This window comes from Staurois parvus, unplaced genomic scaffold (assembly GCF_062004578.1).
Source record: "Staurois parvus isolate SC_StPar_1 unplaced genomic scaffold, SC_StPar_1.0 ptg001171l, whole genome shotgun sequence".
Classification (NCBI taxonomy): domain Eukaryota; kingdom Metazoa; phylum Chordata; class Amphibia; order Anura; family Ranidae; genus Staurois; species Staurois parvus.
The window spans coordinates 321211-335887 of NW_028318967.1; the positions used below are offsets into that span (position 1 = coordinate 321211).

At 38.5% G+C, this 14677-nt stretch overlaps 1 protein-coding gene across 1 annotated transcript in view; it reads right to left on the bottom strand.

Moving 5' to 3' along the window:
• LOC149438982 (rho GTPase-activating protein 7-like) overlaps nt 1–14677 on the bottom strand; it is a 93719-nt gene that overhangs the window by 12853 nt on the left and 66189 nt on the right. Inside the window, exons 10-11 of the mRNA XM_089659606.1 lie at nt 7971–8085; nt 2675–2887 (exon numbers count right to left, since the gene is read on the bottom strand). Coding sequence (XP_089515732.1) covers nt 2675–2887; nt 7971–8085 — 328 coding nt within the window. The remainder of the gene's footprint in view (nt 1–2674; nt 2888–7970; nt 8086–14677) is intronic.

Consider the following 14677-nt stretch of genomic DNA (forward strand, 5'->3'; position numbering starts at 1 on the left):
GTCCCCTTCTCCAAAGTCTAAGCAGTACTGTACAAATCACAAAGTTTCAGCAGAATGTTAGAAGAGATGAAGAAAAGAAGAAAAAAAAGAGGCTATAGATAAGATACAGCCAAAGTGAGGGGGGGGGGGGGAGAGGGGATACTACACTCACACAGAGGGAGTCAAGCTAGCTCATAGTCATAAAACAGTCATAAGACAACCCCCCAACCTCAGAAATAAACTAATCAGTAGGAAACTTCCTTCTGATCAAGATGTCACAAATAATGGAAGCACACCCTGCAATAAGAAATGCTGCAAACTGTGCAACCAAATCAATCCATCAAAAAGTGTCAGACACTCAAAAGGGATCTTCAATATTTCTGGCTCATACAGCTGCACCTCCAGTAATGTTGTGTACTTTATCCAGTGCAGAAAATGCAGCAAAAGATCTTATGTTGGCGAAACAGGACAGAAGTTGCAAACAAGGATGAATTTGCACAGACATACCATCAAGGAACATAAAGAAGATGACTTCTGCACACCTGTGGGACACCATTTCGCACAACCAGGCCACACAATGGGAGACCTCAATACTTTAGTTCTTAAAGGAAATTTCCAATCCATCCAGGAAAGAAAAACTTTTGAACTAAAAATGATAATTCTATTTGACACAAGAGATACCGGCAATAATTTGGACATGGGATTCCTCACTCATTATCCAACAGTTTTATGACTATTAGTTAGCTTGACTCCCTCTGTGTGAGTGTAGTATCCCCCCCCCCCTCACTTTGGCTGTATCTTATCTCTAGCCTCTCTTTTTTTTTCTTCATCTCTTCTAACATTCTGCTGAAACTTTGTGATTTGTACAGTACTGCTTGGACTTTGAAGAAGGGGACATACCCCGAAAGCTTGTCCTCAAAATTGTATGTTAGTGCAAATAAAAAAAGTATCACGGACAATACTCAATTGTTTCTGTAGCAAATGCACTAATACGGCTACAATCACCTCATTCCAAGTCTATGAAACACACATTTGAAAACACATAAATTTCAATAAGCTACTCTGAATACTGTAATTTGATGTCATACCTCCGATGCTTACTGCTAGACTGAAGATTATTAGTACAAATCAGAGGCAGCTGCATCTATTTGTTTTAGGACATTTCATTATAGCAGTAAACAGCATGGACCTTACTCCTTGCAAGGTCTGAGCCGTAAAGAGACTCCAAAATTGACAGGTTTCTACTGCATACGCTAGCATCAATGGTGTGCTTATACATACACAGATACACACACACTTTTGTTTTTTTGCACACACAAAAAGTTCAGTTTTCTTATCAGATTAATTGGTTTCACATGCTATTGTCTAAACAAGTGTTTGCACAAGGCCAGTTGTGTTCTCCTTAAAACAATAGGCAGAAAGCCTTGTACACAAGATGAAAATATCAGGTGAATCCTAGTCTTATATCGAAAAGGAATAGGTTACTAAAAAGGTACAAAAATTTTTGTAAGGCAGAATACAATGTTCTGTTATGATTTATTGTATTGTAATGTATTCTTTTGTTTCCGAACATGCACAATCTTGGTCACTCTATTTTTTATGGATGAATACTGTACTAATTAAGTGAAAAATTGTTTGTTCTGTTAACGTTCAAGAAATATATTTGTGCATGTCCCTTCGGATAATTTTGCATAAACTATCATTGGCTCTCGAAAGGTGTGAATTAATGATCAGCCAGCGCTCTCCAGAGCAAGCAGCTTGCTATGGAGGCAACCAAACAGGCTCCCTCCCAAGCCGCTGCTCTGAGTGTCCCTTCACACACAAAGCCACATTTTGGCTCTATCCTCATTGGCTCACTGGCTGTGATTGACAGCAGTGGGAGCCAATGGCTCCCACTGCTGTATCAGCCAATGAGGAGGGAGAGTCCCTGGAGATCTGAAGCTCTCGTACACATCGCTAGATCATGAATGGGCTCAGGTAAATATTAGGGGGGCTGCTGCACACAGAAGGTTTTTTAACCTTTATGTATAGAATGCATGAAAGTAAAAAAAAAACCTTGAGCCTTTACAACCACTTTAAGACAGCATTGGAGTATTTACAGTTCATCTACAGTAAACCATTTAACAAGAAAAAAGTACACATCCTCAGTCATATCCACTGTTTGGAGGAGCTCTGGTCAAATACTGGACCCAAGGTTTACAGCTGCTTCATCTGAACAAAATCTCCAGCTACAGTGGTAAGTGATATATTCTTTGCCATTCAGCTCTTGGGGATGGTGGTGGGCATCACTGGCCAAACATGGCCATAACTGGTCAATCACATCATTCACCATACCTGTCCTTTTGTTTACAAACCAGCTGTCAGCTGGGAATCTGTCATTATTATTTTTTGTCTGGCATATTTTTCTTTTGGCAGTCAGCAGGTATTATTCATCATGATTGGCAATGGATTTACATCAAGGGACATTTTATGTTTTCTTCCAATTGCAAAAAAAAAAAAAAAAAAAAAAAAAATGATTACAATATAAAAGGAAAACAACATAAAAACAGCATTTCAGAGTTTAAAAGAAAAAAAAAAACTGTTGGTGGTAGGTTGCATTGAAGTGTTCAGTAGTTTTTGCCATAAAAGTTGGCTGAAAATGGTTCTCCAGTGAAAGGCACAGCATCTTCAAAAAAACCAGGTATATTTTACAAACCTTTTTGTAAGCTAGTTCAACATTTTCAAATCCTGCACATGTCACCCAGCTACGGAATCTGTCCTTTGCGTCTCTCAGAAGATTCTGCATAGAGTTTTCCAGGGATATGAGAGTATTGCAATAAGCGGCCAATGTGTTTGTGCATGTGTCTTTGGTCACTTTAAAAGGTGAAGATATTGGCTGATGACAGAAGTCATGGCAGTAGTCTGGTACCTTCAAAACACAAAAAAAAAATACATTTTATGTAAAAAAAAAAATACATTTTATACATAAAATCTTTCCTTATAGCTGAGCTTCTCCATGACTTATCAGTTTGCTTGCACCTTTCTCCAAAATCCTTTTTATGAACTGGTGACAAATCTGAACTGCATATTCCAGATAAGGTATTGCTAATGATTTGCACAAGGACAAAATTATGTCCTCTCTGCGGTCTATACCTTGTAATACAAGAAAGTCATTTCATTTTTTGGAAACCGCAGCTTGGCACTGCATACTAACATATTAACTCTATGATCTACCAGAACACCCAAACAGTGCATTAAATCTGCTTGTAAGTTGGAGATACCCTATAAGGAAGTTATTTCACAACATAGCTTGGTGTCATCTACAAAAACAGAAATGGTACTTTTAACCCCAAACTCTATATCATGTATAGGTTGGTTAAACAGTAAAGGGTCCCAACACTGAAACTTGGGGTACATCACTGTGAGGGGGGGCAGTGTCAAACACTTTTGCAAAGTCCAACTATCCACAGCCACTTCTTTGTCTAAGTTTTTTCATAAAAAGAAATCAGACTTGTTCAACAAAATTTGAACGTTCATGAATCCATGCTGTCCATTGCTTAAAATATGGTTTTCTAGCAAAAACTCTTCCATGGGGTTTTTTGTTTTTTTTTATCAAATTCTCCAGTATTTTCATAACTGAAGAAGGCAAACAGGTCTGTAGTTACTTGGTAAAGACTTGGATCCTTTTTTTCAATATGCACTGCATGGGCCTTGGGCTATTCCCATGGTACAAAGCCAGTCATTAATGAGTACATCTATTTTCCAATTAATCGAAAGCCTTCTTTTTCTGTTTATATTAGTAAACAAAGTGTAAAAAAAAAAACCCAAAAAACTACAAGTGTACCAGATTCATCCTTTAGCAAAACTTGGGAGTAGATTGTGAAAAAAGGGAAAACACCTCAGGAGAAGCTTTTTCCATTACCCACTGCTCTCAGTTTCACCTTATCTATATATTTTTATGCGATGATGCTGTATAACACAGTCATAGCCAAAAAAAAATGGCACCCCCGCATTTCGGTCAGATAATGCACCACTTCATCCAGAAAATTGTTGCAATTACAAATGTTTAGGCATTTTCATGTTTATATTTTTAGTTTGTATTGGTATGACACAAAAATGTGGAGAAATAAAAAAGCCAAATCTGACACATTCCACCCAAAATTCCAAATATGGACTGGACATATTTATTGGCCCCCTCAATTTAATATTTGGTAGCAAATGGAAAAAATTACAAATCAAAAATCGCTTCCAGTAATCATCAGCGAGTTTCATACACCTCCCTACTGGAATCTTCTTTTGCCAACTGTTCCAGGTCTCTCAGAATGGAAGGGTTCACCACATGTGCGCTATGGGATTGAGATCTGGACTGGAGAGTTCAGTACTCTCCAGCACTTTGTCTGAAACCATTTCTGGGTGCTTTTTGGAGGTGTGCTTTGGGTCATTGTCCTGCTGTAAGACTTGTAAGATTCCATGCTATTCCACAATTTTTGTTCTCAAATCCTCAGACAATATACCATCTTGCCAAACACTTATAATTAATTTCTACCTCCTGCATATTTATATTTTCAAGGATTATTCTATACATTTTCCTCTGTTTTTCCGCATCTATTGTAACTCCTATTTCTCTTTCCCATTTTTCTATATATGGAGGACTTATATCTGCATTTATTTCAGTGAGAATCTTATATATTTTAGAGGTTCTGTGTTTCCCATCTCCCCGGGTACCTAATAAGTGCTCAAAAGGATTCCAATCCTCTCTTATTCTTAAAGGCTTTGGAAGCTTTCCTATAAAGTGTTTCAATTGAAAAGAACGCCACTCATCCATTCTCGTAACTTTTTTTTCCAATTCCTTAAGTGATCCTATTTCCCCCCCCCACCATTATATCCCTTAATTGTGCATCTTCCTTCTTAATCCACTTCCCTATGATACCTTCTTTACCCGGGGGGGAAAAACTCTGTGGAAATCTGGGACTTCCAAGCTTATTCCCGGCTTTTATTCCTCAAAATAAATCTTAACTTTTTTGAATTGATCTAAAGTAACTTCTGGTAGTTTACTTGGTATCATTTGAAATTTATATAATATTTTTGGAACAATCACCATTTTTATCAAATTTATACGACCTATCCATGACGGGGTTCCCCCTCCTAATTTCATTAGTTCATCCCTGGTCTCATTTAACAATGGGATAGAATTCAATTTATACAAGTTCTTAGTGGATACAGTTAATTTTATTCCTAGATATTTCAATTCTTTTTCTCTCCAAACAAAAGGTTATCCTTGAGTTTCCCACATAGAACAGCATGTCATCTGCATAAGCTGCCACCTTATGCTCTGTATCTCCTATCCAAATTCCTTTTATATCTATACTATTCCTTATTGTAGCCAAAAGAGATTCCAATGATAAAACATATAGCAATGGAGACAAAGGGCATCCCTGTCTAGTTCCGTTCTGCATGCCAAAAAACTGACAATTCCCCATTAACCATGATTGCTGCTGAGGGTTGACTATATAATTTCCTTATCCACTCTCTCATTCTAGGTCCTATCCCCAATACTTCCAATGTATCCAACATATATCCCCAATCTACTCTATCAAATGCCTTTTCAGCATCTATAGAGAGTACCACCACAGGGATTTTCTCTTTCCTACTTTTTTGTATGAGAAACAGAAATCTCGGTCAGTTATCTCTACCCTCTCTCCCTGGGACAAAGCCTACTTGCGTATCCATTCCAACATAGGTCTTTCAACCGGTTTGCCATAACATTTGCATATAGTTTAGTATCTGTGTTTAATAAGGAAATTGGTCTGTAACTTGAACAGTGAGTATCATCTTTACCTTCCTTATGTATGAGAACTACATGGGCTTGTAGGGATTACTTCCTCATTTCCATCTCTCCTCCCAATGCATTCATATATATCCTCAGTTTAGGTACTAATAATTCTTTATATTTTTTATAATATCTCACGGTGTATCCATCAGGTTCTGGACTTTTCCCATCTATAGTGCTCTTTAATGCTAAGTGTAGTTCCTCCTGCGTTATTGCTGATTCTAGGGATTTTAATTGCTCCTCACTTCATTTTGGTAATCCTGCCTTTTTTAAGTATATCTGTCTTTTTTCTATTTTCCCTACTTCATCTTTACTTATGGAGCTGTGGGGGATAATATTGTATAGCTTATTATAATATTCTTTAAACATTTTAGCTATATCTTTAGTTGAATACATTAATTCTCCTTTGTGGTCTCTTATTTTCTCTACATCGTTCCTACATTTTTTTTTCTCTGAGCCCTCAATAAATACTTTCCTGGCCTATCTCCCCATCTGTATCTCTTACTTATTTTATTGAACACTCTCTTATCTTCTTCCAGAAATGTATTTAATTCTTCTTTTATTTATTACCCTCTACATAATCTCTTTTGTTACTTTATGTATCTGCTCTGAGTTCACTAAGAAGCGTGTTTATTTTTTCTCTTCTTTCCCTCTTCTTTTTTTGCTCCAATCGCTATCAGGATTCCTTATGAGCCACCCATACTGCTACTACGGACACTTCCCCAGAATAACTTTCCTCAAAAAATTGCTCAATTTCTTTTTTAATTCTTTGATCCACCTCTGAATCCTGAAGAAGTGTCTCAATTAACCTCCATAAATTTCCCCCCCGATCTGCTCATTTCCCCATAATAATTGCATTGTGACAGGGGCATGGTCCGATACTGACATAAATTCTATTTTTACTTTGATCAAAGACTCGATAAGTCGATGATCCAGCAATATATAATCCAGTCTTGAATACATCTCATATGCATGAGAATAAAACGTATAGTCTCTGTCCTTCATGTGCTTAATTCTCCATGTGTCTACAAGTTGACATTGGTATATATCATTTTTTTCAAGGATTTCAGAGACCTACTACCATCTCTCTGTACAGGGGACGTCATATCCATCTGGGGATCCATACAGAGATTGAAATCACCTGCCACAATTAAATTGCCTTTTTTGAAATCCATTAACTTCCTCAGAGTATTTTTTAGGAATACCTCCAGTTTCTTATTTGGGCAATAAATATTTGCTAATGTACATTCTATTTCCTGTAATTTTCCCTTCAGAAACAGAAACCTCCCTTCCGGATTTACCAATCTGTCTTCCATCTTAAACCTTATATTTTTCGCAAAACCTATTGCCACTCCCTTGGCACGTTTAATTGGGGAATCTGCATAAAACCACATTGGATAATATCTGGAATTTAATTTCACATTTGATTCGTGCACCAAATGTGTCTCCTGTAAAAAAAAAACACTGAAGAAAATCTATATTGAATTTCTTTAAAAATCCCAAATCTCTTCCCAGGGATATTTAACCCTTTAACATTATAAGTCACAAAGTGAATCTCTTCCATTGTTCTCTCCACACCTCTATCTTCCCTATCTCTTCTCTCTTCCTCTTTCCTCCACATCTTCCCCTTTGGTCTCTAGGATTTCTCCAGACTGATGTTTCTCCCACTATTTCACAGAGTCTTAAACTACCTATCTCCACCCCATACCCTCTTCCCGCTGCTAAATCAGCAAAGATCTGTATATTTCTCCATATTTTATTATTGCTCAGCACTTGTTAATTGATACAGGTGAGTTTAATTACAGATTGCGAGAGCATCACAAACTTAGAATGTAATTATTTCTTACAATTTTGAGACGGTGCCAATAATTTTGTCGAGTCCATTTTTGGCGCTTTGCATGAAACGTGTAATATTTGGCTTTTTGTTTCTCTACTTTTTTTTGTGTTCTACCAACACAAAACAAAAGAAACATGAGAATGCCTAAACATTTGTATTTGTAACAAGTTTCTGGGCAAAGTGGTGCATTTTCTGACAGAAATGTGGGGGTGCCAATATTTTTTGCCATGACTGTATATGCATCTAGTTGTGTATTAAATATTTACAAATTTAAATGTTTAAAAAATGTCAATAGCAAAGGCTACTTCTTCTTGTGATAAAAATCAATATATTTAAATGATGTACCTGAAATAGCCTCCTGCACTCTGAAATCATGTGAGCCAAGCCTTGAGTTGCTGCTAAGTTTTCACTTAAGTCTTTCTGGTCTGGTTTTCCAGTACTGTATTTCCTCTGACTTGACCTAAATTCAAAGAAAAAGATACAGATAGATATCTACGCATAACAGATTTCAGCTCTTTTTTTAAAAAAAGGAAAAACACTACGATAAAGTTTGAAGTTAAGCTACCATACATTGATTTTTTTTTTTTTGTCGATCAGCCAGAAGGCTGATGGAAAAAAATGAGTGGTCCCCCCCCCCCACAGGATGGGCTATGGAAAGGTTCCCAGCTAAGCTATTCTATTCTGACAGCAGGACTCCCTTCACTTTCAGAATAATTTGATCAGTGTTGCACCCTTAACCCCTTCACACCTAAGGGTAAAACAAATCTAAATACTAAAGCACAATTTTCCAACATTGACATGTGTTAGTAAAACCATACATATCACCACAACTATTTTGTACATCCAGGTGAATTATACCGTTTTTTTCAGGACAAATTGAGCTTTCATTTGATAAAAAAAAAAAATCATCAGGGAGATATCCATTACCATTTACCACCAAAGGAAAACTGGCCCAAAATAGCTAAATTAAAAAAAAAATATATATTTTTTTTTTTTTACTGTGTGCTTCTTGTTACTACCATAACCTACCACCAAAGAACAAACCAAAATAAATTCTCCAGCTCTTGGCGATCGCAGCGATACCATATATGTGTACGTTATTTGTGCCCGTAGTACAGCCCAGAAACAATAGTGGGCATTTCGTTTTTGTCTTTTTTTTGTCTTTTTTTTTTTAACCTAAAAACACACAGACACCAATTGTTTTTTAAAATCCTGACCTTTGACCCTGAACTTTTGACCTTGACCCAAACAATAACCCTGGCACTGAACTAGATCAAACCTTGATCTAGGTATTTTTTTCTTTATTTTTTAATATTTATCTTTTTTTTTTTTAACAAAATCTTTTTTTTTCTCTATGCCAGGAGTTGGAGAGATACAATGTATCTCTCTTCTCCATTCACAGAGAGAAAAAAACAAAACCAAAAAAAACCAAAACACTAGGGGGCCGGGCTGCACAGTGACTGATCACTGTGATAGCCAATCAGAGGCTATCACAGCGATCATGAGACCCGGGATCGGGAGTCCCGATCATTAGAACAGGACTGGGGCTCTCAGTGATAACACGGTCTTTGTGCTAGGAGCGCGCACTGTGGTACGCTCCCAGCAAAAAGACGGGTATGCAAATATGCGACCCCACGGAAAAAGCCCAGTTCCTTGAGGCCACATATTTTTGTAACGTCAAGAGGTTAAGATGGCCATATACTGTATAATATTTTTTCCAGCTAGCAGGCAGAACAAAGAAAAAAAAAAAGATTTCTCCATTCACACAAATCGAGGTGGTTAGAGGAATTCTCCCCACTAAAGACATTGTATTGCAGCTGCTAATCAAGCAAAAAATTTCCCGACAAACCCATTTAACAGAAGTCAATCTTCAGCTGGCCCCTGCTGCACTGGCCAAATTTTGATCCATCTAAGGCCAGATTTACAGTATAAATACATTTTCTTTATACACGTGCTATGGTTATTTTAACAGCTTCCCGTCCGCCTTATAGCAGTAATACTGCTGCAGGGCGGCATGGGTGTGCCCGCCGACCCACAGGTGCCATGATTCGGTCCCCAAGGGATCAATCATCCGAGTTAGGCCAGTGATAAATTGGATGATCGATCCCTGACCTAGCACAGATCTTCCTGTACCTGTGTTTACACTTACACAGGTACAGGAAATTAAGCAATTTTCACTGTCTGAGCACATTCCGTCCCAGAGAGAGAAGAAAGAAGAAACAGTGAGTAAAAGCAGCACACTTACACAGTTTAGAACACTTTTAGGACACATTTAACCCCTTGATCGCCCCTCCAGTTAACCCCTTCACTGCCCTGTCACCAGTGTCGTTAGTACAGTGTACAGATTTTTTTTTACTGATCACTGTATTAGTGTCACCGGCAACTTTAGATAGTGTTAGCGTCCCTTCCAGATAGCGTCAGATTGCCCGTCACTACACCAGTCATCTCATTTAACCCCTTGATTGCCAGGAACATACACAATAAACCTCCATTGCTAGTCTAGTGTCTGAACAGATCAATATCTTTGATCGGATCAGCACTATACCAGCGTTCACATTAGTAGTGTCCTCTAAAATGCAGCATTAGTGGGATCAGCTCCGGCACCTGCGTTTAGCCCCAATGCTTATCCCCTCCCCCCCCAGCAAGTGCAGTGTCAGTAGATCACTGTCACGTGATATATTGCACACAAAATTGCAGTGATCACAGAATCAGGTTTGATCGCTGTAAGCACTTGCAGGTACATTTTTTTGTAGTGGTTCAAACAGTCCCTGACAGCCAGGCGCTCTTTCCCGTGAGTAGAAATAGGTACCTATAAATTTAGTGGCCAAAATGTACAATGAAAGGTACTCTAGTGAAGAGGCCTGGAGGATTCTGACCATGTCAGGTTAGAATGAAGAGGAAGCCTCACTTACAGAATCTGCCTCAAAATACAAACTTGTAGACAGCAGTGGCACCCTGACAGACAGCTCAGACGATGGAGAAGAGGTCCCTGCTAAGTAAAAAAAATTACACACACACACACACCAAAAAAATGGATGTCAATCCAGAACACACCCCCTGCATGCCACCAGCGGTGTGCACCCTGTACCGCCAGTGATCACTGTGTCCTACGGATACAGTTGATCACGAAATATAGTAAACGGCCAATCACAGCAGCCTTTTACCACGTGATCAGCTGTGTCCAATGACATAGCAGATCACCGGGTAAACACAGTCACAGCATGAGGAAAGTACTGCCGATAACCAGTAATTGTCAGAGAAGTAATCGGCACTGATCATCAGGGCACTAATAATCACTGCCCAGCAGTGCCACCCACCTGTGCCTGCCAGTGCCACCCCATCAACGCACATCAGTGAAGGAGAAAAAAACTACCTGTTTGAAAAAAAACTTTTTGTTTCGATTTATAAATTTTTGCTAAATTTTTGCTGTTTTTTTGTTTATAGCGCAAAAAATAGACAGCCAGTGGTGATTAAATACCACCAAAAGAAAACTCTATTTGTATGAAAAAAAAATTATAAAAATTTCATAGCAGTACAGTGTTGCATGACTGTGCAATTGTCACTCAAAGTGCGACAGTGCTGAAAGCTGAAAATTAGCCTGGGCAAGAAGGGGTTAAAGCACTTGAGTTTTGTTTGTCAAAATCAACTCATACTAATTCTCTCCCGATATAGCAGCTTACCAATCATTAGATGTGGAGGCCGCATCAGTTTTTTGTTAAGCTTTTGTCCCTCTGTTTTTACTTGGTTACCTGGCCAGTAACATACAGTGGATATAAAAAGTCTACACACCCCTGTTAAAATGTCAGGTATCTGTGACGTAAAAAAAAAAAAAAAAAAAAAAAAGGATTCAGAACTTTTTCCACCTTTAATGTGACCTACAGACTGTACAACTCAATTGAAAAACAAGCTTCCAAAGCACGCGCGAGAGAGAGAGAGACAGACAGGTCCATAAATATTGGGACATCGACACAATTCTAACATTTTTGGCTCTATACACCACCACAATGGATCTGAAATGAAACCAACAAGATGTGCTTTAACTGCAGACTGTCAGCTTTAATTTGAGGGTATGTACATCCAAATCAGGTGAACGGTGTAGGAATTACAACAGTTTGCATATGTGCTTCCCACTTGTTAAGGGACCAAAAGTAATGGGACAGAATAATAATCATAAATGAAACTTTCACTTTTTAATACTTGGTTGCAAATCCTTTGCAGTCAATTACAGCCTGAAGTCAGGAACGCATAGACATCACCAGGCGCTGGGTTTCATCCCTGGTGATGCTCTGCCAGGCCTCTACTGCAACTGTCTTCGGTTCCTGCTTGTTCTTGGGGCATTTTCCCTTCAGTTTTGTCTTCAGCAAGTGAAATGCATGCTCAATCGGATTCAGGTCAGCTCTGTGTGTGCTTCACTGTAATCACACTACTTTGGATGGCTGTGCTCTGCCATCCAAAGCAGTGTGTAGGAGCTGACAGAGAGAACTGTATTGTTTATATGCAGTTCTCCAGCCCATCGGAGATGCTCGGCAATCACTGGTTCCGGCGATTAAATCACCGGCCGGGACCCGGTGATTGACAGCCGTGACCGCTAAAGGCAGCATGGGTAGCGCTTGCACCCCCTACCCGGAAATGCAAAATCACACGTATGTATGTATGTATATGTATATATATATATATATATATATATATATATATATATATATATATATATATATATATATACATACACACACACACACACACACACACACACACACACACATACATATACATATACATACACACACATACATACATACATATACACACACACACACACACACACACACACACACACACACACACACAAAGCGATTCTGCACACCCGTGCCACCCTGTAGCAGTATATTTGCTATAGGACAGTCGGGAAACTATTAAAGAGAGCTGAGGGGGGAGCTGCACACTGGATGTTTTTTGCCTTCATTCATAAACTGCATGAAAGTAAAAAACCTTTAGCCTTCACAACCACTTTAAGAAAGCAGCCACAGCCTGAGCGGAAAAGTCTATTTCATGTGAACTGGCAGTAGAGAAGAAACCTTGCTCTCCGTGTGGTTGCAGTGGTCTTCCTTTAGGTCCTGCATGTCTCCTGACAAGTCAGACCTATAGCTCTTCAATTAGTAAATCTCATGCTCCCTGATGACTAGATAGGATATGGTATGTTGCACTTCTGCAGAGAGACCAATGATTCCATACAGCATGCTAGATGAGGAAAGATACTTCTTTTAAGCCCCATTTAAAAAAGGCATTTCTGAGAGGTTATGGGGCTGCCAAACACATGTGATATAAACTATATATACACACATACATATACACATACACACACATATACATATATATATACACACATACACACACGGTCAAAAATATTGGCAGATAATGCACCACTTCGCCCAGACAATTGTTACAATTACAAATGTTTAGGCATTCTCATGTTTGTTGCTTTTGTTTGTATTGGTATGGGCACAAAAAACTAAAAAGCCAAATCTGATACATTCCATGCAAAAATGGACTGGACAAAATTATTGGCGCCTTCTCAAAATTGTAAGAAACAATTGCAAACTTGTGATAATCCTGTAATTGTTAATTGAAACAGGTGAGTTTAATTACAAAGTACTGATCATGTAGAAATCACACCAGCAACAAGTTAAAATGGTGAAAAATTTACTCAACTTTTCTGTTGTGTTTCTCTGTGTGCCACATGGAGGAGAGAAAGAGCAGAAAAGAATTGCCTGAGGATTTGAGAACACAAATGGTGGAAAAGCATGGACAATCTCAAGGTTACAAGTCCATCCCCAGAGATCTTAATGTTCCTGTGTCCACTGTGCACAACATTGTCAAGCAGTTTACAGCCCATGGCACTGTAGCTAATCTCCTTGGATGTGGATGAAAGAAAAACTTGTTCAAAGATTGCATCAAAGGATTGTTCGACTGGTGGCTAAAAAACCTCAAACAACTTCCAGACAAACTCAAGCTGACCTTCAGGCACAGGGTACTACTATGTCAGTTCATACTATATGTCGCCATCTGAATGAAAAGGGACACTATGGTAGGAGACCCAGGAGGACCCCCCTGCTGACACAAACATAAAAAAGCCAGATTGGCATTTGCCAAAACAGGCACTGGATGTCTTGACCATGTGCATGGGATTATGAAATCTGAAGACTACCAAAAGAATTCTGGGGTGCAATGTAGGGTCCAGTGTCAGAAAGTTGAGTCTCCGTCAGAGGTCATGGGACTTACAGCAGGACAATGACCTAAAGTACACATCAAAAAGCACCCAGAAATGGTTCCAGACAAAGCGCTGGAGAGTACTGAACTAGCCAGCAATAAATCCAGGTCTCAATCCCATAGAGAACCTGTGCAGAGATCTCACAATAGCAGTTGGGAAAAGGAACCCTTACAATCTGAGAGACCTGTAGCAGTTGACAAAAGAAGAGTGGTCCAAAATTCCAGTAGAGCGGTGTAAGAAACCCAATGTGGGTTACAGGAAGAGACTGATTTCAGTTATTTTTTCCAAGGGGTATGCTACCAAAAATTCAATTTTAGGATACCAACAATTTTGTCCAGTCCATTTTTGAGCTTTTGCGCAAAATGTGTCAGATTTGGCCTTTTGTTTCCCCAATTTTTTTTGTTTCATACAGTACAAAAGAAATAAACAAGAGAATGCCTAAACATTTGTAACTGCAACAAAAACATAGTGGAAGCATAGAAACATACAGCATTCAGCCCAATAAGCACCAAGCAGTTCAAGACAAAATTACCTTTTTAAAAAAACGTATTATTTATAATAGGTCTTGTATACATGAAGGTAAACTTTCATCTAATAGAATTAGGAATTTGACAATTCTAGGTAAATAATCACTTTCACAATTAACTTTAAGTAAAAGTTCTTTATGACATCATTACAACACATTTCCTGCCTGATTATCTACAGAACACCACTTGTGAATGACACCACACAAAGAAGCCACTGATAAGAGATTAATCCCTGGAGCTAAGGCTTTCAGATTATA